Source organism: Sturnus vulgaris, chromosome 16, assembly GCF_052056855.1.
Source record: "Sturnus vulgaris isolate bStuVul1 chromosome 16, bStuVul1.hap1, whole genome shotgun sequence".
In the NCBI taxonomy this organism is placed as follows: Eukaryota; Metazoa; Chordata; class Aves; order Passeriformes; family Sturnidae; genus Sturnus; species Sturnus vulgaris.
The window spans coordinates 14,925,565-14,946,280 of NC_142258.1; the positions used below are offsets into that span (position 1 = coordinate 14,925,565).

Below are 20,716 nucleotides of genomic sequence, written 5' to 3' on the forward strand. Positions count from 1 at the left end.
GCTGCCAGGGGCAGAGTGTGATCTGCCAGCCCTGGAGCATCACCCACCCTCATCCCACTGGAGGGGGGCTGGCAGAGGAGCAGGGGACCCCCACAGCCACCACCTCACCAGGGGGCCCTGGCTTTGCTCTCTGTTTCCCTTTGGGCACAGAAGCACTGGGCAGAGCAGGGTGTAGAGCTCCCAGCACCACCCCAGCCACAGGGCAAGACACGAGCGAAAATGGGAAAATGCCCAGGAGGGGCTGAGGGCTCCGCCCCGGAGGTTTTTAGTGCCACACTGGGAAGAGTTTTTCCTCGTTTCCCAACTCATTTCCCACTTGCATCACCATCAACCCTCCGGTGTTTCAGCCCATCTCGCACTAAGGCTGATCCCCAAACCTTTAATCCCCGTGTCCTATGGATGCTCCAAGCCCCGAGGCGTGATTTTTGTGTCCTGATGGAAAGTGAGGATGCACTGCCAGGGCTTATCCCAGGGCATCGCCGGCAGAGCAGGGCAGAGAAGGGTCGGTGCTGCTGCTCAGGACCCTCCAGGAGCCCAGGGCACGCTGGTGGGACACCCTGTGAGGTTGCCCTATTCCTCCCTCCACGCTCAAAGCGCACACAAACCCCATCTCCGGCAGGACCCCCATCAGTTTCCTGGACATCTCGCTCCATGCCCTTGTCCCGAGCTGCCCTAAAGGCGGTCCCAGAGCAGCGAGGAACCCGTCCCGGTGTCCCTGTCCCCGGCGCTCAGCAGGGCCCGGGCCAGCAGCAGTGGGGTTAAGCCCGGCCGGGCGGGCGGCTGGACAGGCGTCAAGGTGGTTGCTCCATCCATCCCTGCGCAGTCGGAGGGGCCGGAGAGCGGAGCGGCAGCGGGAGCAGGAGCCCTGCCCTGCCCGCCGCCATGAGCGCAGGCAAAGGTGAGGCTGGAGCTGGGGCTGGGACAGGCAGGGACTGGGGGGGACACGCTCAGACTCTGCCCGGGCTCAGTCACCCTTCACTCTGCTCCTCCTCCGCTGCTGACAGGACATTTTGGGGGTCCCCGAGCTGCCTGGGAGGGCTACAGGCAGAGCCCAAATGTGGATGGGGAGTGAAGGGATGGGCAGGGACCGCGGAACTGAGACCCTTCAGCGCTGAGGGACTCACAGGGGAGCTGGGGGGGGGGGGGGGGAGAGGGGTCTGGGAGCCTTTCCCCATGAAAGGGAGAAGCTGCCGCTGCAATACAGAAATGAATTTAGGGGCTCCCTGCACCCGAGGGCTCAGAGCTGTGGCAGGAGTGGGGGGCGATCTTGGACCGTTTCCCAAGGGATTCAGGCCCTGGAAACTCCCGTAGCTGCCCCGTGTGTGCAGCAGCCTCCACACCGAGCCCCAAGGGGTCCCAAGGCTGTCCCCTGCAGCAGCCACAGCCCTGCACTGCCACACTGATTGTGTCCCCTGTCCTCCACCCCCAGCAGGCATCCCCCTCCTGCTCCCCCTGGCCCTGCTGCTGGCTGCCGCCTCCCAGCCCCCCGGGGACCCCCCGAAGGAGCCGGGGGACGGGGACAGCCCGCGCTGCCCCAGCGCCTGCGCCTGCAACCTGGACGATTACAGCGAGGAGCTGAACGTGTTCTGCAGCGGCCGCAACCTGACACGGCTGCCCGAGGACGTGCCCCACAACGCCAAAGCCCTGTGGCTGGACGGCAACAACTTCACCCTGCTGCCGGCCGCTGCTTTCAGGAATTTATCGGCCCTGGACTTCCTGGACCTGCAGAGCAGCCAGCTGGGCTCCGTGGAGCAGCACGCCTTCCACGGGCTGCGCAGCCTCTACCACCTGCACCTGGAGCGCAACCGCCTCAAGCACCTGGCCCCGCACACCTTCCTGCACACCCAGAACCTCGTGTCCCTCAGCCTCAACAACAACCACTTCAGCAAGGTGGAGGAAGGGCTGTTTGCCGGGCTCTCCAACCTCTGGTACCTGAATCTAGGCTGGAACTCGCTGGTGGTGCTGCCTGACAAGGTGTTCCATGACCTGCCCAACTTGAGGGAGCTGATCCTGGCCGGGAACAAGCTGCCTTACCTGCAGCACCAGCTCTTCTGCAGCCTCACCGAGCTGAAGGAGCTGGACCTGAGCGGGAACGCGCTCAAGGGCATCAAGATCAACATCTTTGTCAAGCTGCAGAAGCTGCAGAAGCTGTACCTGAACCACAACCAGATCAACGCCATCGCGCCCCGCGCCTTCATGGGCATGAAGTCCCTGCGCTGGCTGGACCTGTCCCACAACCGCCTGGTCTCGCTCTACGAGGACACCTTCCTGGGCCTCCTGAGCCTGCACGTCCTGCGCCTGTCCACCAACTCCATCACCAGCCTGAGGCCCAGGACCTTCAAGGACCTGCAGTTCCTGGAGGAGCTGCAGCTGGGGCACAACCGGATCCGGAGCCTGGCAGAAAGGACCTTCGAGGGGCTGGGCCAGCTGGAGGTGCTCAGCCTCAACAACAACCAGCTGCAGGATATCAGGGCCGGGGCCTTCCTGGGGCTGCACAACGTGGCCGTGATGCACTTGTCTGCCAACTGCATCAAGGTCCTGCCTGACTTTGTCTTCAAGGGGGTCACCAAGCTGCACAGCCTCCACCTGGAGCACAGCTGCATGGGCAGGATCCGGGCCAACACCTTCTCCGGGCTCTCCAGCCTGCGGCGCCTCTTCCTGCAGCACAACAGCATCTCTGTCATCGAGGACCAGAGCTTCAGCGAACTGCACGAGCTCCTGGAGCTCGACCTGAAGCACAACAGGCTGAGCCACCTCTCACCCCGGCTCTTCATGGGCTTGAGCAACCTGGAGTACCTTTTCCTTTCCTATAACCAGCTCCTGGAGATCTCCCAGGACACCTTCAGCCCGCTCCAGAGACTCTTCTGGCTCGACCTCTCCCACAACCAGCTGGAGACACTGGACAACAGCATCATCTCCCCTCTGGCCAACCTGCGGTACCTCAGCCTGAGGAACAACTCCCTGGAGACCTTCTCGGTGGCATTCCTGCGCCCCCCCTTCACCCTGGAGCAGCTCTGGCTGGGGGGCAACAACTGGAACTGCAACTGCTCCCTGAAGGGGCTGCGGGACTTCTCCCTGCAGCACCCGGCGGTGCTGCCGCGCTTCGTGCAGTCGGTGGCCGAGGGGGACGACACCCACGTCCCCATCTACACCTACAACAACCTCACCTGCCTGCACCCCCCGAGCCTGGCGGGGCTGGACCTCCGTGACACTGCCGAGGAGAGCTTTGCTCACTGCTGAGCTGGGCTGGCCCTCAGGGACCCTCATCTGCCACCTCCCTGGCCCTGGCCCTGGCCCAGCCTCCCTGGGGCAGCAGCAGCAACAGCTGGGGCTCTGTGGCCACCCCAGATGAGCACAGATTTGCCAGCCTTGCTCAGAAGATGCTGGATGGGCACCAGCCCCCTGGGCTTCAAACTGAGTATTTCAGTCCTTTACTATTTAAATAGCAGCCCCCAGGGCAGAGCATGGCTGCTCCCAGCAGGAGAATCTCTGGATGGGGGAATGCTGCACCCCCAGCCCTGCAGCCCCGGCCAGGACTTTTATGAGACAAAACAAAGCATTTTCCTGCCATGGAGCAGTGGAGAAATCCTAAAAGGCCCCCAGAGTTTAGGGAAGGGGGCAGAGGACTTGCTGTAATGATTCCTTGCAGCAGCAGGTGCAGACAGGGCACAGAAAGCCACTCGTTGCTCACCTGATAAATGGCAGCAGACAAATAAACCTTTGGAGCTATTGCAACCCACCTTGTAAGTTATGTTTTTTCCAAAGCTCGTGCTGCCCCGGCCGGAATTTCTCCCCAGAGCCCCTCAGGGTGAGGGATTCAGGGAATTCAGAGGGATCCTGGGGGGCTCCCAGCATTTCCTGCAAGCCCGGGGTGGGTGGCACGTTCCCAGGGAGCGAGCAAGAAATGCCCTATCCCAAAGCTATCCCACAGAAGCCAACAGCCCTGACAGACTCCAGCGCTACTGCCCAGCTCTCCAAATCCCAGATAAGTGTCCAAAGGTCAGACAAAATTTTCCTGGAAAATTGCATGAGGGGAAAGCTGCATGGGTGTGGGTCCTTGTGCAGAGGGAGCAGGGCTGGATGCTCCTCCTGCTTTGCTCCAGGCAGGGCCTGCCTGCTGTAATCCAGTCTCATTAGTGAAATCCAGGATTTCCCTGTCTTCCCAAAACCTCAGTGAGGATGAGTCCCAAAGTAGAGAGGGAGGCAGGCAGGAGGGGCTCAGAGTCCAGGAGGGAGGGAGATGAGATACAAAGCCACCACGTTCTTTGCTTCCCAGCTTCACTCAAGCCTGCAAGAGGAGGGCAGGTCCCATGGGAGCAGCAGCCCATGGGAAGAGGTGCAGGAAACAGGACACTGGGAAGTGAATGAAGCAGGAACCACTTCGAGACACAGAGGAGCCCCAGTCTGGGGGGATGGAGAAAGCATCCCATGAAAGGCTGCCAGGGCTGGCTCACAGCAAGACAAGGGACAGGCTGGATTCTGATCTCCTGTTATAGGAGAGATTTAGCTGAATTCAGGCAAGGAAACCAGGGAAAAGCAGGAAGCACCTTGATGCACCTGAAGGGCCAAGACTGAGATACAGCAAGGCCTGAGGCCATGGAAAAACAGAAGTCGCAGACTTGCATTTTAAGAAAAGCTTTTACTGCTTGGAACCTTGAAAAATATTCCTGAGTCACACAAACCCGGCAGGCCTGAGGGCTCATTTCCAGCACGATGGGATGCAGCTCCCAGAAGCTCCTGAAGGCATTTCCTCACGCCCAGCCCACGCTGTGCCCTCACCAGCCCATCAGGAACCAGTGAGCCAAGAATTCCGAGCACAGGGGCCTGGCCTGGCTGCACATGGGAGCACCCAGCAGGACTCAGCCACTGAAGCAAGTCCTGTGTGATCGATCAGGTAGGGGCAGCAGGAGAAGGCAGCAGCACATGGAGCCATGATCCAGGTGATCAGAGCCATGTGGGAACGCTGAGGGAAGAGCAGCACTCGACACTGCAGCTCCAGAGTGTCTTTGAGTCTGAGGGGATGCAGCTACTTCCCTCTGGGACTGCCAGCTGCAGCAGGAATCTGTGCTCCCCCTCCCTCCCTCTCTCACACCTCAGTGAGCACTTGGAGTTAAACAGCTCCTGCATCTCCTTCCTGCTGCTGGGGCTGCCAGTCTGGCACCAGTCCAGCTCCACAGCCTCCTCAGGAGCTCCTCTGCGATGTATCCAAGATTTGCTGGGCAATGTGAGTCAAGGCAGGGAAGGCAGAGCTCTTGGGAAACTCTTGGATGAAGTCTTTGCCCTCTTCCAAGCTCTGGCTGAGCTGGGGGTCCAGGGGGACGCAGCCTGTGGGACAGGGAAGGAGACAGTGAGAGCTCGCTCCTTGCACGGCCAAGGTCTGCAGCCTGGGATAAAAACCACACTGCCACAGTCATCTCCAGGGAAAGTGGTAGAAAAGAGCTCCACTGCCCTCCCTGAGCTCTCCTGGAGATAATTCTCACCAGTAACCACTTCCTCTGGGTCCAAGACTCCACCCCACCCTGGTGCTTCATGAGAGAGGCTCTCCCACCTGACTCCAGCCCTGTCCAGGGACTGGGTTCAGCCCTCAGACCCCGTTTCTCAGGAAGGCTCTAGACATTCCAACATGATTCTCAAGGAGCCCCAGGCCTGTTTACATTGTCACCATGATGTCAGCAATTAGACAAGGCTGCTGGCATCACCATCTCTGCCCTAGCAGGGCCAGGACCCCACTATGATCAGTCTGGATGGCAGAGAAGCAAATATCAACCCAGGTGCCGGGGGCTCACAGTCCAGCCCACCTGCCCCTGTGAGGCTCCTTCTCTGTGCTCAGCCCTCCCAGAGCACCACGAGATCAGCCCTGAGCAGAGTTCTGCTCCAGAGCCACTCACCCAGGAAGGGCACCCCGGCATGCTTGGCCAGCTCCTCGCCTCCTCCTTTGGAAAAGATGTTTGTGCATTCCTAAAGGAGGAAGAGCAGTGAGTCAGGAAGGTCAGACCTCGTGTGACACAGCAGGAGCTGCCAGGCTCTGAGGAAGAGCCAGCTCCCCTCCACCCTCCAGCCCCAGGCATTCCCTGTGTCTCCACCCTCTCCCAGTGCTCCTCAGGAGAGCAGAGCCCAAAGCTGGCAGCGTTTCCTCTCCCTGGCTCACAGCATCACCCTCATGGCATTTCCCAATTCTCCACCCAAGGCTCAGCACCCCACTACCACAGGAAAGAGCCCACAACACCCCAAGGCTGGACAATAAGGTCAGGAGAGCTCACAGAGCAGTGGGGGCACACGAAGCCACTCATGTTCTCCACGATTCCGAGGATCCGCAATCCTGCCTTCCTACAGAACGTCAGCTCCCGCCTCACATCCCCCACGGACACGGCCTGAGGGGAACAGCAGCGATTGGGGATCCCTCTGGCCACGCTGACTGTGGCTCCAGAGCAGATGTGTAGAACAAGCATGCACAGACAGCCCTGTGCAAACCTGGGGCACATTTTCCCCCCTCCAAACCTGCTGTCTGCCAGGAATTCCAGCCCCGTGTCCTACCTGAGGTGTGGTGACCAGGACTGCTCCAAGCAGCTGGTGGGGCCTCAAGGCCTCCACAGTGGAGATGTGCTCGTCAGATGTGCCTGGTGGTGTGTCCACAATGAGGAAGTCCAGGTCCCCCCAGGCCACATCGGTGACAAATTGTTTGATCAAAGCTGTGGAAATAAAAGAGGCAGATAAAAAAACCCAAACCACAAGAGGTTTCAGCAGGTGGCTTGGGAGCTGTGGGACAAGGCCCTAGGGAAAGGGAACAAGGCTGTCTGCCAGCACATGTACGGCACTCTCCCCACCTGAGTGATTCCAACCCATCCTTGTGGAACAGGAGCTTTGTTCCCTCAAGGAATAACCTCTCCAGGAGAGCTCACCAGCAGCAAATCCCAGTGTTACCGTTTTTCTTGGGTCCCCTCCACACCACGGCGTCGTCTGGCCTCTCCAGCAGGAAGCCAATGGACATGAGGGCGATGGCCTTGTCCTGGCCCACGAAAACGGGGACCCAGCCACTGTCACACTGGTGCACGGCGCTGTCCTGCACCCTCAGCATGCGGGGGATGCTGGGGCCACACAGGTCCACGTCCAGGATTCCCACCTGGGGACAGGCACAGCCTTAAAATCTGCACTAAAACACCAAACCTGCAAAATTCCAAGGATTCCTGGGAAAAACGTTGGGAAAAACCCAGGAAAAATTCAGCCTAAAAAACCAGAAAAATCCCTAAAAATTCGCACTAAGAAATGCAAAAATGTTCCAAAAATCTCGCTAAAAATGGCCCAAAAAGTCCTAAAATTTGCACTAAAAAAACCCAAAAATGGCCCCAAGCTGCAGTGAGATTCTGGGGATTTCTGAGGGAAAAAAAAAAAACCCAAAACGGGAAAACGGGTGGGAAAAGGCCCAGCAGGGTGGGCTCAGGAACCCCCGACCACCCAAATTTGGGCTGCTCATAGCACTTCCACAACAGCCTCTGCAGCTCAGCAGCCACATTTGAAACACAAATGCTTTAAATTTCATATCCCTCCTGACCTCCTTCTCCCCAAGGTGCATCTCCTGAGTGTTTCAAGTGCTTTATGCCAGAACCCAAGTGGCACTGGCTGCACAGAGCCTTTAAAAAGACCCTCAGGGAATTCAGTCTGTCTCCTGCCCACACATATCCTTTTTACCCCCATTTTAGGAGTCTCTGAGCTCACCCACTACACCCCACAGAAGGAGTGAGGGTGACACCACAAAGTAGCAAAGTCATGTCCCAGTGTCAATTTCAACAATAAATACTAGATGATTTAATAAAATAGATAAAAGAGAAATGAACTGCAGTATCTGATCCAGTTACCTGAACTCGATTACACTATCACAAATTCCATTTTCACAGAGAATCCACACGCTGCCCACCGAGGACACCCACATGAAAAAGGTGGACAAAATCTAGTCCAGCTGAAGGCTGGAAGGGAAAGGCCAGAGCTCAGCACCCCAAACCTCACTCACCCTCTTGCCAGCGCTGCGCAGCGCCAGGGCCAGCTCGGTGGACAGGGTGCTCTTCCCAACGCCGCCCTTCCCGGACAGCACGAGCAGGATGTGCCGCACCCCGGCCAGGTTGGTTCTCTCTGCAAGCAGATCACAGAACCATGGAATATCCTGAGTGGGAAGGGACCCACAGGGATCGTCCAGTCCATCCCCTGGCCCTGCACAGACACCCCAACAATCCCACCCTGGGCATCCCTGGCAGTGCTGTCCAAACACTCCTGGAGCTCTGGCAGCCTCAGGGCCGTGCCCATTCCCTGGGGAGCCTGGGCAGTGCCCAGCACCCTCTGGGGAAGAACCTTTCCCTGATATCCGACCTAAACCTCCCCTGGCACAGCTCCAGCCGTTCCCTGGGTCCTGTCCCTGTCACAGGGAGCAGAGATCAGAGCTGCCGCTCGGGCAGAGCTGCAACCTTCGTGAGTTCTGACCTCAGTGTAAGGCAGCGGGAAAGAAGAGGTGGATGTGCCACAGCCTTTTTATCATCAGAAAAGGGACAATGAGAACAATGGCAATAAACACTGCGTGTGGGGAGCAAAGGCTTGTCCTGATGACCTCAGTGGCAATTGGGCAGCAGAGCAATAAACACGCTCTGGGCTCGTGAGGCTTAACCCGGGCATGGCCGGAGGCTGATGGTGAGCTCAGGCCCTTGGCGTTTCCTTCCTCCATGCCACAACAGTCGCTTCCTGCCAGTCCTCTCCAGCCTTTTCCATTCCCTGCTGAGCTGTCAGCGCTCCCGGCTCTGCTTTGGGCTGAGCTCCCCAGAGCAGGGAGCGCTCGGGCCCGGGGCAGCACAGGGGGCAGCGGGGAGCTCCAGCCACAGCCGGCAAACGCCACTCGCCCACCCGGGGCCGCGTTCCGGGCGCCCCGACACGACCGGGCACGGAGTCACCGCGGGGGCTGGCCCGGCAGCACAGCGACACCGGCGGCATGGAGCCCGCACGCACCATGGCAGAGCTCATCAGCACCTCCGCTGACGGTAAAGGCCACGGGCCCCACAACGGGGAGGGGGTGAGAAGGGGCCCGGGGAGGGGCGAGACGGGGCCCCAGAGCGAGGTGGTCCCGGGATACGGCCCGGTGACAGCGGCAGCCCCGCACCGGGCCCGGTTACTCGGCGTTGTCTGCCGCGGGAGCCGGGCCCGGGCCTCTAGCAAGGCTCAGCATCACCTCCCGGTAAGCGGTACCCACCGCCTATGTGAGCTCGGCACGGCCCGGAGCTCCCCTCACCGCGAGTCAGGCCGAACACCGCGGCACCCGCTCCGCCCGAGCACCGCGGAACTCCGCGGAACTGGGTCCTGACCCCCCTCTAGGCCCGGCCATTCCGGATGGGATATCCCCCACGAGGCGGGTAAGGTTCCCCCCAAGCCACCATCGCCTCCCCGCCGCTCACCGCCGGCCGTCTCCTCCATGTTGCCTCGCTGCATCTCCCGCTTCCGTCTTCCGCCGGCCTGCGGCTCCGCCCCCTCACACTGACAGGTGCTGTGCCCAATAGAAGGCCGCGCTCTCACCCGGAGACCCGCCCTCCCAGGGCTTTGCTGCCAATCCACTCCTCGAGCTCCCTCGCATCAGCCAATGGACTTAGTGCTTTCCCTTCGCAAGCGGCCGCCCAATGGCGCCGCTCTCTGGCGATTGGCACACGGAATAGCCAATAGTACCGGGCTGCCTCAGACCCCACCCCCTCCGTCCCCCTCCGCCTGTGAGTGACAGAGCGCTCAGCCAACAGCCAACGGGCACCGCGTGGCCACAGCCAATGGGCGCCTGGGGGCGGTGGCGCCAGCGGATTGTTTATGTCCCGGGAGGGGAAAATAGGTCAGAGCGCCGCGGGGCCGGGCCGGGCTGGGCAGGTGGGCCGGGGGCTCGGGGGACGGGCCGGAGGTGGGATTCGAGGGTTGGGGTTTGGCTCTGGCTCAGGGCGGGCCAGGGTTAGGCGACCCAAGCGCGGTGGCCTAACCTGGTCCTGTCCGGCTGGCCTCAGCTGCCGGGACAGCCACGGCTCCAGTGCCCGCCCCCGGTGGAGTTGCTGCTTCCGCGGACGGAGAGCAGGGCCGGGCCCCTCGCTGTGGTCCCCCCGCGCCGTTCCGTCCTGGGGAAGCGCTGGGGCTGTGTGGGTCACGCCGCAGCATCGCCTCGGGCCCCCGGACAGGCCTCAGCGAGCCCAGGGCCCCGCAGGGGTAAGCGGCCTTTTGTAGCAGCTCTGCCGGGACAGCAGGAGCGGGACAGTGGCCGTCCCCTCTGCTGGCGCTGCTGAGGTATCTCCAATCCTAGGGGTAGCTCTGGTCAGGAAGGACACTGAGGGGCTGGAGCGTGTCCAGGGAAGGGAACAGAGCTGGGGAAGGGGCTGGAGCACCAGGAGAGGCTGAGAGAGCTGGGAAAGGGACTCAGCCTGGAGAAAAGGAGGCTCAGGGGGAACCTTCTGGCTCTGCACAACTCCCTGACAGGAGGGGACAGCCAGGGGGGATCAGGCTCTGCTCCCGGGGAACAGGGACAAGACAAAGGGAAATGGTCTCAAGTTGTGCCAGAGGAGGTTTAGATTGGATATTGGGAAAATGTCTTCATGGAAAGGGTGGTCGGGCCCTGGCAGAGCTGTGCAGGGCAGTGGTGGGGTCCCCAGGGAGGTTCAAAAGCCATGTGGATGTGGCACCTGGGGACATGGGTTAGTGGTGGCCTTGGCAGTGTTGGGGGAATGATTTGAATCTCATTGATCCAAGAGATCTTTTCCAGCCATGATGATTCCATGACTGACTCTGCCATCAGTGCTGGATCATCTGCTAGGATCTCTGTGCTGACTCTGAGCTGCAGCCTTAGAGAGGGCACTGCTGGGCTGCCAGGGGTGCTCAGCAAAGCTGGAGAAAGGGTTTCTGCTATGGTTTTAGGTGCTTTCCCAGCATGGCTGTGCAAGGCCTTGTGATTTCAGCAGGTGGGATTTCCAGAGCCCATCAAAGCATCCAGCTAGCTGGGGCTTGGTGTGTTCTGCTTTTCCAGGAGCTGCAGTTCCACTGGGGATGGAGGAACAGGGCCAGGTGTTTTATGGCAGGCTCTGGCTTGGGGCTGAGCTGAGGGAGAGGGTTCAAGGGTTACAGCCCTGAGGGTGCCTCTTGGTGGGGAGTTGAATCCTGCAAAGATAAACTTCAGGCAGATGAGATTGGAAGCTGAGGTTTCCCTGTCACATCCAGTGCAGTGGTTCTGTGTGGGAGCTGGGAGCTGGTGTGGTCTGTCAGGCTGTGCACAGGGAAGGAGCCTCAGGAAATCTGTCTCTAAACCCCCCTGTTGGACTGGGAGACAGGCAGTTGCTTCCCTTCTGCCTGTTGTCCTTGAGGCAAGCTGGGACAAGTCTGTCACAAGCCTGGTTTCCCTCCAGTGAGCAGGAAAGTGGTTTCTCTTCCTGTCCAAACACTGAGAGCTAAGTCTTCCATCAGAGGGCAGTTGCAGGTGGATACCCTTCCCTGGAGACAGACGGGCTGCAGGGGGGCTGGGGCCAGGACAGCTGCTGGAGGGTCACTGGGTACCAGGGAGGCTGTCTTGGAGCAGCCTGGTCTAGTGAAAGGTGTCCTTGCCCATGGCAGGGGGTGGAATGAGATGAGCTTGAAGGTGCTTCCAACCCAAAGGACTCTGTGATTCTGACAGCCCTGAAGCTCCCCAGCCCAGGTGAGATCCTGCTGGATCCAGTTCCTGCAGAGGGACAGCTGCTGCCAGCACTGCTGGATATGGGGAGCATTTCTAGGGGCCACTTGAACACCTGGCTCAGGGAGAAGTTGACCCTGGGTGGGGCAAGAGGTTGAAGTTTGCAGAGGCTCTTGGTGCAGATAGAACTTCTATGCATCAGCTGATCTTGTGCTCGTCCCGCTGGGAGGTGGTCTGGTGACCCAGGGACATGGCAGAAGTGTAACCTCGTGTTTCTTTCCCCAGCCTACCTGTCAGGGGCCAGCATGGCACGGCGCCCCCGGAGCAGCCGGGCCTGGCACTTTGTCCTGAGCGGGGTGCGGCGCGAGGCCGACGGCCGGGCCGGAGCGCGGGGCTGGGGCTACGACTCCGATGGGCAGGTAGGCTGGGCTCGGGGGCTCTGGCTGCCACAGATCCCTTCCCTGATACCAGGTCTGAACTGGCCAAAAGCAGAAAGGATTTAGTAATGGTCGATATTGATACTAAGCTAAATGCTTTTATAAGCATAGAACGGGTTGGCATACATAAAGTACATGAGATACTTGAAAATATTTTTTTGGAAGTAGAGCTCTAGATAAGTGTCTGAAGTGGATCATTTCACTAATCTGGCTTGCTGAGCTCCCTCCTGGGCTGCGAGTGGCTTGGAGATGGTGGTGGAGATTGTGGGGCAGAGTCTTCAGTCTGAAATTTCTTCACATTTCCTGTTCTGCAATATGAGCCTCACTTCTGAACCTGGTTCACGTGTGCTGGAGATGGGAACACAGCAGGGGAGAGCAAAAGTAAAAGAGTGCAAGGAGTGACTGATTTGCCTCTGCCATCCTTCCCTATCTCCCTAATTCTTGTGTGAGTGTGTGAGTTGAGTTCCCTGTGCAGTGGTAGGAACACAAGGAGCTGCTCCAGGAGCTTCAAAGCTACACTGAAGCTAGGAGACTCTGCCAGAGCACAGTGTCCAAACCCAGGCACTGTGCTCCCAGAAAATGAGCAGTTTTCTGTCCCTGCAGTCACAGGAATGACAGGATTTCTAGGTAGCAGCACTTGGGAAAGTTAGAAGTTAGGAAAGACAGAACCCAAGCTCTTGGGTCTGCAGCCCAAAGAAGGAGGCCTCGGCAGTAAGTATGTAAGCCCAAGTAGTTTGAATTCTCTGTATTACACAGCTGCAAAAACATGAGTTGAAAGGATTTTTGTCATTAAATACCCCTGACCATGGGGGTGAATAACAAGCAGGTACACCTGAGCAGCACACAAACCTAGAGTAACTCTGCAGCCAGTGATAAGAGAATCCTTTAGGCAACACCATAACACGGGAGTGAAACCGGGCTGTGAGACTCACAGTGTCCAGTCCAGGATCATTTTGATCTCTTGGCACTGGGGAACAGTAAATCAGGTTTTTGTGTTCATGAAAGTAAACAAAAGCTCTTTCATCCTGCCCTGGGTACCCCCTGGGCCTGTCTGCAGCGCTGGCCTGAGGAGCTGCAGCCGTGCTGCTCAACTGGCTCCCTTTGTTCTGCTCCCTCTCCCTTCTCCTCCTCATGCCTCCCAGCCTCTTCACACCTTCCAGAGCAGTGCTTGGCTCTGCTGATGGCTGGAACCTGCCTGGTGGAGGCCAAAGCTTTAGCACAGAATTTCCTTGAAAATGTGTGTGTTCCAGACTCGGGCTGTCACCCTGCTGTGACAGCTCCATGTCCCTTGCAGGCACAAAGAACATACCTGCAGCACAGAGTGCTGAGAGGTCCCTGCAGCGCAGCAGGCACTATCCATGTCCCAAAGCAGGGTAATTCCATAGGCACAGCCTCCCTGTGTGACAGGCCAGACCATGACAGGAGCCTGGTGTCAGGAAATTTAATCCACAAACACCAGAGGTTTATGTCCAAAAAGGAGACTGAGGAGTCCTGTAACTTTATTTGAATAAAGGGAGAGGCCATGGGGCATTTCCCCTGGGGTTTCTAAAATTTTTGGAGGACGCAGCCTCCTTTTCATCATATTTTTCTGGCCACATTTCCTTCTCTCTTTCCCCATTGGCTGAAGTACTTGAGAGGTACAGACTTCTCAGAATGCCTGATACCTAAGATTCCCCTCTAAGGTATAACCCTCCTTTTTAGTTTAATTCTCATAGAATTCATGTTTTTTCCCCATTGCTTCTTTCATCTTTCAATATCCAGTTTAATTTATCAGCAAACCTACAGTTTGTTTGTAAAGGCAAATATCTTTCTCCATTCATCAATCAGTGGAATCCATCCCATTGTTTCTTTAATCTCTCAAGGCTAGTCTTATCTATCAGCAGACCCACAGCTTGTTTGTAAAGACAAATCCAACATTCCTCTCAATGGGGATGTCCCAGCAGAGCCCCCAGAGCTCTGCCAGCCCAGCAGTGAGCATTCATTCCCTGTTCTCCCCAGCAGCACAGCGACTCGGATTCAGAGCCGGAGTTTTCCTCCCTGTCTCCCTCCATCCCGAGCGCCATCCCTGTGACTGGAGAGTCCTACTGCAACTGTGAGAACCAGAGTGAAGCACCCTACTGCTCCAGCCTGCACGCCCTGCACCGTGTCCGTGACTGCCTCTGCGGCGAGGAGGACGAGTGTAAGGGGCTCCCCTGGGGCTGGGGGGACCCCTGCAGTGTCCTGTTCCTGTCCCAGCATTTCTGTGTTTACATCCTGAGGCTGTAGGAGGATTACCAGCCCGTGCCTGCTGTCGTGTTTCCGGGCTCAGGGCTGATGCTGTTAGGGCGTCAGCTCTCACCTCTGGGACCTGCTTTCCGATCTGGCTTACGCCCCAGTGAAACAGAGCTGATGCTTAGGGCCCTCCTGATCCCTGCAGAGGCTGGCAGGGTGCCTGGCTCAGAGCACAGGGTGGGCTTGGGCTGGGGGGAGAGCCTGTGGCATGGCAGAGCCACCCCTTGATCCCACGAGGAGTGTGGGGAGAAGGGAGGCTCTGCCGTTGTCAGCCAAAATTTGTCCTGGTGAATGCTGACAGCTTTGGAGCACTGATCCTTCCCTGGTGGGGCACTGCAGAGTAGTTCAGGTCTCGAGCAGTTCTCTGATTTGCACAGCTTAAGATTTATCCTCTTAAATAATAACGGAAATAAAAACAAACCCACCAACAGGCTTTCAAAACAAACATCTACGTGTGCTTTGGCTTGGGGCTCGTTTCATGAGGGTCTTTGCCCATACTTGTCCCCTCTGTGCTACCTCAACAGATTTTGACTGGGTATGGGATGACCTGAACAAGTCAACGGCCACGCTGCTGACGTGTGACAACCGCAAGGTGAACTTCCACATGGAGTACAGCTGTGGCACGGCCGCCATCCGCGGCAACAAGGAACTGGCAGACGGGCAGCACTTCTGGGAGATCAAAATGACCTCCCCGGTGTATGGCACTGACATGGTACGTGTGGGGCACACAGAAACGCTCAGGACTTTGGGCAGGGTCTGGCAGGATGAGGTTCCACCATGGCAGATGAGGTTTGAGGCTGTCTGGAAGTGCACAAATCCATGGGGACCTGATGAGATGCATCTCTGGGATTGGAGGGAGCTGGTGGATGAAGTGGTTTAGCCACTGTCCATCATATTGGAGAAGCTGTGGCAGTCTGGTGAAGTTCTCAGTGACTGGAAAAGAGAAAATATAGCCCCCATTTTTAGAAAGGGAAATAAGGAAGATCTGGGCTGACCAGTCTCACCTCTGGGCTAGACACAGGGCATCAAATTTAGGTTATTTCTCTGGTGCTTAGGTTACCATTTGTTGGGTTGAGGTTGCTCTTTTTAAAGAGCCAAACTACTATTAGTTGTTATGAAGTTGTTCATTGCAAAGGCACGTTAGTCTTGAAAGGCAAAGAGTCACAAGCATTAAAGTCCATGCTAAAGGTTTTGGTATAGAGTCTTAAATAGGCAAAGTTGTAATCAGAGGCAGAAGCTGCTCTCGGAGGTCCTGGCAGAGCCGATGTTGCTGTGGCAGCTCTTATTTTCTTTGGACAATGATGATGGCAGTGAGGAGAGCAGGAACTAAAGCAAAAGGCAAGAAAGTGCATCTTTTCCCTATGTATAGATTCTTCTATACAAACCTCTTAACAAACTAAAGACACAAACTTGAACCACTATTTCTTAACCTATTAGAATTCTAGTTTTTTAGCACGCCAAGTTACGTATCAACTACGCATATGGTCTGTCTTCTTCTATCTGAAAAATGTAAGCAATATTCTTACTATAGTTTTATTATGTCTAAGACTATGTTCCTGGAGCCTCTGCAGAAACACAATTATCTAGGACTGTGTTTTTCAACCTTCACTAGAACTCGCACTTCTGCGCTGGTATCTGAGAGCTTTATTCTCTAAAAGCACTTAAAACTTATTCTCACTTAATTACTTGCTTGCTTGTTCTACAACTTAAACTTACACCTCTGCTTCATATGTGAGTGGCTTAATAGACTTCAATCCATACAAAGGTTTTAATTCAATCCCTGCATTCTAATTTCTCTCAGAAAAATTCTGAGAGACTCCAACAGACAATCATAGAGCAGATCCTTTTGGAAAGGCACATGGAAAAAGTGGATGTGACTGATGACATCCATCATGGCTTCACTGAGGGATTCAGTGGCTTTCTGTGATGGGGTTGCAGTGCTGGTGGAGGAGGGAAGAGGAACTGATCTCATCTACCTGAATTTGTGCAAAGCATTTATTTCTGCCTTGAATGGCATCCTTGTCTCTAACCTGGAGAGACATGGATTTGACAGAGGGACCACTTGGTGGATATGGAATTGTCTGAACGGTCACATGCAGAGTTGGGAGTCAACAGAGACTAGTGACAAGTGACATTGCTCAGGGGCTGGCATTGGGACCAGTATTGCTTCACATCTCTGCTGGGGACATGGACAGTGGGATCAGGGTGCCCTTGGCCAGACTGGAGCTGACACCCTGGAGGGGAGGGATGGGGCATCCAGAGAGACCTGCACAGGCTGGGGAGGTGGAAAATGGGGAAAAAAGTTGAACAAGGCCCAAGTACTGGTGCTGCACCTGGGTCAAGGCAATCCCAAGCACCAGTCCAGGCTGGGCAGAGATTGGAACAAGAGCAGCTCTGGGGGAAGGACATGAAGTGTTGGAGGATGAGAAATGGACATGGTCTGGCCATGAGCACCCAGAACCCCCCCATACCCTGGGCTGATCCACCAGTGTGGACAGAAGGGGAGGGGGAGGATTCTGCCCCTCAGGTGAGACCTCACCTGCAGAGCTGCCCCAGGGGCCCAACAGCAAAAGAACATGGAACTGCTGGATAGAGTCCAGGGGAGGCCACAGAGATGCTCCAAGAGCTGGAGCCCCTCTGCTCTGGAGCCAGGCTGGGAGAGCTGGGGGTGCTCACCTGGAGAAGAGAAGGCTCCAGGGACACCTCAGAGCCCCTTCTAGGGCCTAAAGGGGCTCCAGGAGAGCTTCAGAGGGACTGGGGACAGGGGATGGAGGGACAGGACTGGGAACAGGGAATGGCTTCCCACTGCCAGAGGGCAGGGCTGGATGGGATATTGGGCAGGAATTGTTCCCTGGGAGGGTGGGCAGGCCCTGGCACAGGGTGCCCAGAGAAGCTGTGGCTGCCCCTGGATCCCTGGCAGTGCCCAAGGCCAGGCTGAACGGGACTTGGAGCAGTCTGGGCCGTGGAAGGTGTCCCTGGACATGGCAGGAGATGGAACGAGATGAGCTTTAAGGTTCGTTCCAACTCAAACCATTCTGTGACTCTGTGAACAGCACAGTGACCTCCAGCAGTTTAGTGGGCCTCCTCACTTAGGAAAGGAAATTGGAACTGAGAGCCTTCAGTTCCACCTCTGACTTGGCTTCACCAACCCCTCTTGAGTGTTCTGGGCTGAGCCAAGAAGAGGAGGGAAGAACTAGGGGTGGAATTTTGGTTGTGTTTTGTTGTTTGAAAGACACTAGGCTTGTGTTCTGACCCCCTGCTTTGCCTCCCAGATGGTGGGGATTGGGACGTCGGATGTGAACCTGGACAAGTACCGCCACACCTTCTGCAGCCTGCTGGGCAAGGACGAGGACAGCTGGGGACTCTCCTACACAGGTAACATGGGCAGGGTGGCTGGGTGGGCAGCAGTGGCACAGGAGTGTGGGAAGATAGGTTGTGAGCATAGTGCAGGAGGGCAGTCTTTCCCAATAAATTACAGCAGTGTTGATTACTGAGGAGTAGAAACAGCCTTGCCTGCCCAGTGAGGTTGGGTGTTATAAAAGAGTGGGCTAGCTGGCCACAAGTTATAGTTGTAGTTGGAGCTTGAGACCCAGAGTCTGCTGCAGTTTGGGGTGGACTCTGCTGGCTGTGCTCTGAGGAGGAAGGAACATGTGGTTGTGTAAGGGACAGATCAGGTGTGGTGCTGTCTGAGGGACAGACAGGGTTTGGTGGCTGGGTAAGGGACAGCTTGGGGTTTAGCCAGTCATGCAGAAGGAAGAGAGAAGCTTGCAGACAGGATAGAAGGAGTCAGTGCTGTGTGGAGCTGCCTGTGAAGAAAAGGAGTCAGTACTGTGTGAAGCTGCCTATGAGGGAAGGAGTCAGAGGTGCCTGAAAGAAGGCACATGAAGTTTTTAATAAAAGACTGGTGTTGGTGCCAGTCGCGTCCATCTTGACATAATTACTACACAAGAAGTGCCACCAGACCTCTGAATCCCCTTGTTAAGGACACCAGAGCAGCTGCTGGCAGCTCACAGCCCTTGGAGCATCTCTCCTGGCATTCTTTTTGCAGAGCCCTTAGACCTGGTGTGGGACCCTGCCCCAGGGCACCAGGGTACTACTGTCACATGGGGTTTCAGTGCTGCTACCTGTGCTCTGGAGTTGTAAAACCTCAACTTTCCCCTTTCCAGCAGCCACTCTGGGATGGGAGGGCCAGGGTCAGAAATGCAGGGATGTTTTTGGCATTGAGCAAGGCTGTACCAGCAACATCATGGGAGTTGGGGTGAATTCCTGGAGTGCAGGTTTTCCACAGAATGCCATTTTTTGGGTGTGTTTTCAGGACTTCTGCATCACAAGGGCGACAAAACAAACTTCTCCTCGAGGTTTGGCCAAGGCTCCATTATTGGGGTGCATCTGGACACATGGCACGGGACTCTCACCTTCTTCAAGAACCGCAAGTGCATAGGTGAGAGCCAGGGATGGGGTGGGAGGAACTCGAGTCTGGCTGCAGCAGAAAACACTGGGAAAGCAGAAGACCAAGGTGTGAAGTGAAGGGAGGAAGCTCACATTTGTTGTTTAATAGATGGGGATTTTGGAAAGCTTTTCCCAACAGCTTTGCAGTTGATGGGTTCAGGGTAGGTGGGAGGGGGGAGAGCCCTCTATCTAAATTAACGTGCCCTTCCTGGTGCTGTGCCCTGGCAGGGGTGGCAGCCACAAAGCTGCAGAACAAGAAGTTTTACCCCATGGTGTGCTCGACGGCGGCCAAGAGCAGCATGAAGGTGATCCGGTCCTGCGCCAGCCGCACGTCCCTGCAGTACCTGTGCTGCTTCCGCCTGCGCCAGCTCCTGCCCCACTGCGTGGACACGCTGGAGGTGCTGCCCCTGCCCCCAGGACTCAAGCAGGTGCTGCACAACAAACTGGGCTGGGTGTTGAGCATGAACTATAGCACGTCAAAGCCTTCCTCCTCCTCTTCCTCGGGGAGCGACTCGGACAGCTCGTGCGGCTCGGATGCGGAGGCCTGCCAAAGGAAGAGGTGCAGGAGGACATAATGGCTCTGCACACCACATGGGTGGGGGTTTGTTGTGTTGTCAGTCAAGCCTGATGCACCTCTTCCTTCTGGGGACATCCATTTCTACGTGTTGGCAAAGATTTCTCCAGTGCTGTGGAAATCTTTGGCCTCGACATCCATCACAGGCTTTTACAAGAGTTGCTGGCTCGAAGAGATGCCAGTTCTGACACAAGAAACTTGTGGTGAAATATCTGAGCTTCATCTCCTGACTTGCTATTGGAAGCACCTCTTTCTGAAGGATCTTTCTTCTCCCTGTTGACACAGACAATGTTTAAGAAATTTGACTTGATGACAGGAGTTGGACTTGATAATCTTCATGGCTCCCTTCCCACTCAGGATGTTCTGTGATGATTAAGGCAGTCTCCTGGTTGGAGTGTACTGGATTGCAGCCAGGTAACAGACCTGACTCATGAGACACAATCCCAGGCCAGTCCTCTCCTCTCTGTGTGTGTAGATTTGGTGTCTGCCATGACCTCGTCCTGCTCTGGGGCACGACGGAGCAGCAGCTGCAGGGAAAGGGCCCCCAGAGGCACTGCTGGGAGCAGGTACAGGAGCTGAGCTGTGGATGGTCTGCCTCGAGCCCCTGGGGACTTCTGATTGCTTTGCATGTTGGTTCCTGCTGCTTCTTCTCTGTCCAAGACTGTGTTAAACTGTAACAATAAAAGTAGAAGCTGTCTGTTGTTCCTCTTAGGGTCCTTGAATGCAGGAGGCTGCAGGTGCTTGTCACAAATAGCCTGGGTGGCAGAGTGGAGGGGAGGTTTTGGCTGCAGCAGTTGTGTGTCAGAGCTGGAGGAGGTGAAGGCAGCAGAGGTGCCCTTGTCTCTGCCCTGTGCAGGGCTCTTGTGCTTCCCACTGAAGCAGAAGTGTGGCTGGGGTGATGTTCGGTGGAGCCAGGCTGATGCCTGTGGCTGTGCACTGGAAGGAAGCTGCAGGGTTTATAGTGCCTGTCCTCTGGCAGGTCACAATGGGACAAACACCCCAAACCCCCACTCCAGAGCCTGGCAACAGAGCAGCCCTTCCAAGACTTTATGGTCCTGCTGAGGGGAAATGCTGGATTAGGATCTGGACGAGTGACTCATTGTGCAGAGCCTCATGCCACTGCTAGGGAATGGGCTCTGTGCTCCCACAGGACTGGTGCCAACCTAGGCCAGTCCTTGCAGGACCTGTGGTCAGCCCATGGGGCTTTTCCCCAGCCTTTGAGCTCTCCTCTGCAGGACACCTTAGGAGTCAAGGCTGAGCTGGTACTGTCAGCCTTGCAAAGGGCATTGGAAAGTGGAACAGGGCTGAGATATGGATGGGAAATGG

The 20,716-nt window shown here is 56.6% G+C and overlaps 3 protein-coding genes across 11 annotated transcripts; 2 read left to right on the forward strand and 1 right to left on the reverse strand.

Moving 5' to 3' along the window:
- Positions 1-882: 882 nt before the first annotated feature.
- Positions 883-3,735, forward strand: IGFALS (insulin like growth factor binding protein acid labile subunit). The gene is made up of 2 exons (XM_014888494.2): positions 883-898; positions 1,430-3,735. The coding sequence occupies exons 1-2, from the start codon at positions 883-885 to the stop codon at positions 3,238-3,240; spliced, it is 1,827 nt and encodes a 608-aa protein (XP_014743980.1). The 3' UTR covers positions 3,241-3,735.
- Positions 3,736-4,619: 884 nt separating this feature from the next.
- Positions 4,620-9,560, reverse strand: NUBP2 (NUBP iron-sulfur cluster assembly factor 2, cytosolic). The gene is made up of 7 exons (XM_088174660.1): positions 9,429-9,560; positions 8,006-8,124; positions 6,922-7,120; positions 6,535-6,689; positions 6,261-6,371; positions 5,889-5,958; positions 4,620-5,325 (listed from the first exon to the last, which is right to left on the reverse strand). The coding sequence occupies exons 1-7, from the start codon at positions 9,460-9,462 to the stop codon at positions 5,183-5,185; spliced, it is 831 nt and encodes a 276-aa protein (XP_088030786.1). The 5' UTR covers positions 9,463-9,560; the 3' UTR covers positions 4,620-5,182.
- A 185-nt stretch (positions 9,561-9,745) lies between these two features.
- Positions 9,746-20,087, forward strand: SPSB3 (splA/ryanodine receptor domain and SOCS box containing 3). Of its 9 annotated transcripts, none has more exons than XM_088174648.1 (8): positions 9,817-9,882; positions 10,014-10,209; positions 11,945-12,078; positions 14,098-14,275; positions 14,892-15,079; positions 17,640-17,742; positions 18,683-18,808; positions 19,045-20,087. In XM_088174648.1, exons 1-8 carry the CDS (start codon positions 9,826-9,828, stop codon positions 19,389-19,391), a joined length of 1,329 nt encoding a protein of 442 aa, XP_088030774.1. In that variant the 5' UTR covers positions 9,817-9,825; the 3' UTR covers positions 19,392-20,087. The 9 variants fall into 9 exon arrangements, with proteins under 9 accessions (XP_088030775.1, XP_088030776.1, XP_088030778.1 ...); XM_088174654.1 differs by lacking the exon at positions 10,014-10,209 and adding an exon at positions 11,602-11,683 and having other exon boundaries at positions 9,822-9,847; XM_088174656.1 differs by having other exon boundaries at positions 9,823-9,882; positions 14,095-14,275.
- Positions 20,088-20,716: the final 629 nt, after the last annotated feature.

Excerpts from the sequence above, each read along its gene's own strand:
- SPSB3 (XM_088174656.1), top strand. The coding sequence starts at position 9,826 with ATGTCCCGGGAGGGGAAAATAGGTCAGAGCGCCGCGGGGCCGGGCCGG. Across the intron at positions 10,210-11,944 it reads GAGCCCAGGGCCCCGCAGGG|CCTACCTGTCAGGGGCCAGC; the intron begins GTAAGCGGCCTT and ends TTCTTTCCCCAG. Across the intron at positions 18,809-19,044 it reads CAAGAACCGCAAGTGCATAG|GGGTGGCAGCCACAAAGCTG; the intron begins GTGAGAGCCAGG and ends GTGCCCTGGCAG.
- NUBP2 (XM_088174660.1), bottom strand. The coding sequence starts at position 9,462 with ATGCAGCGAGGCAACATGGAGGAGACGGCCGGCG. Across the intron at positions 6,372-6,534 it reads TCCTGGTCACCACACCTCAG|GCCGTGTCCGTGGGGGATGT; the intron begins GTAGGACACGGG and ends TGTTCCCCTCAG. Across the intron at positions 5,326-5,888 it reads TGCCGGGGTGCCCTTCCTGG|GCTGCGTCCCCCTGGACCCC; the intron begins GTGAGTGGCTCT and ends CCTGTCCCACAG.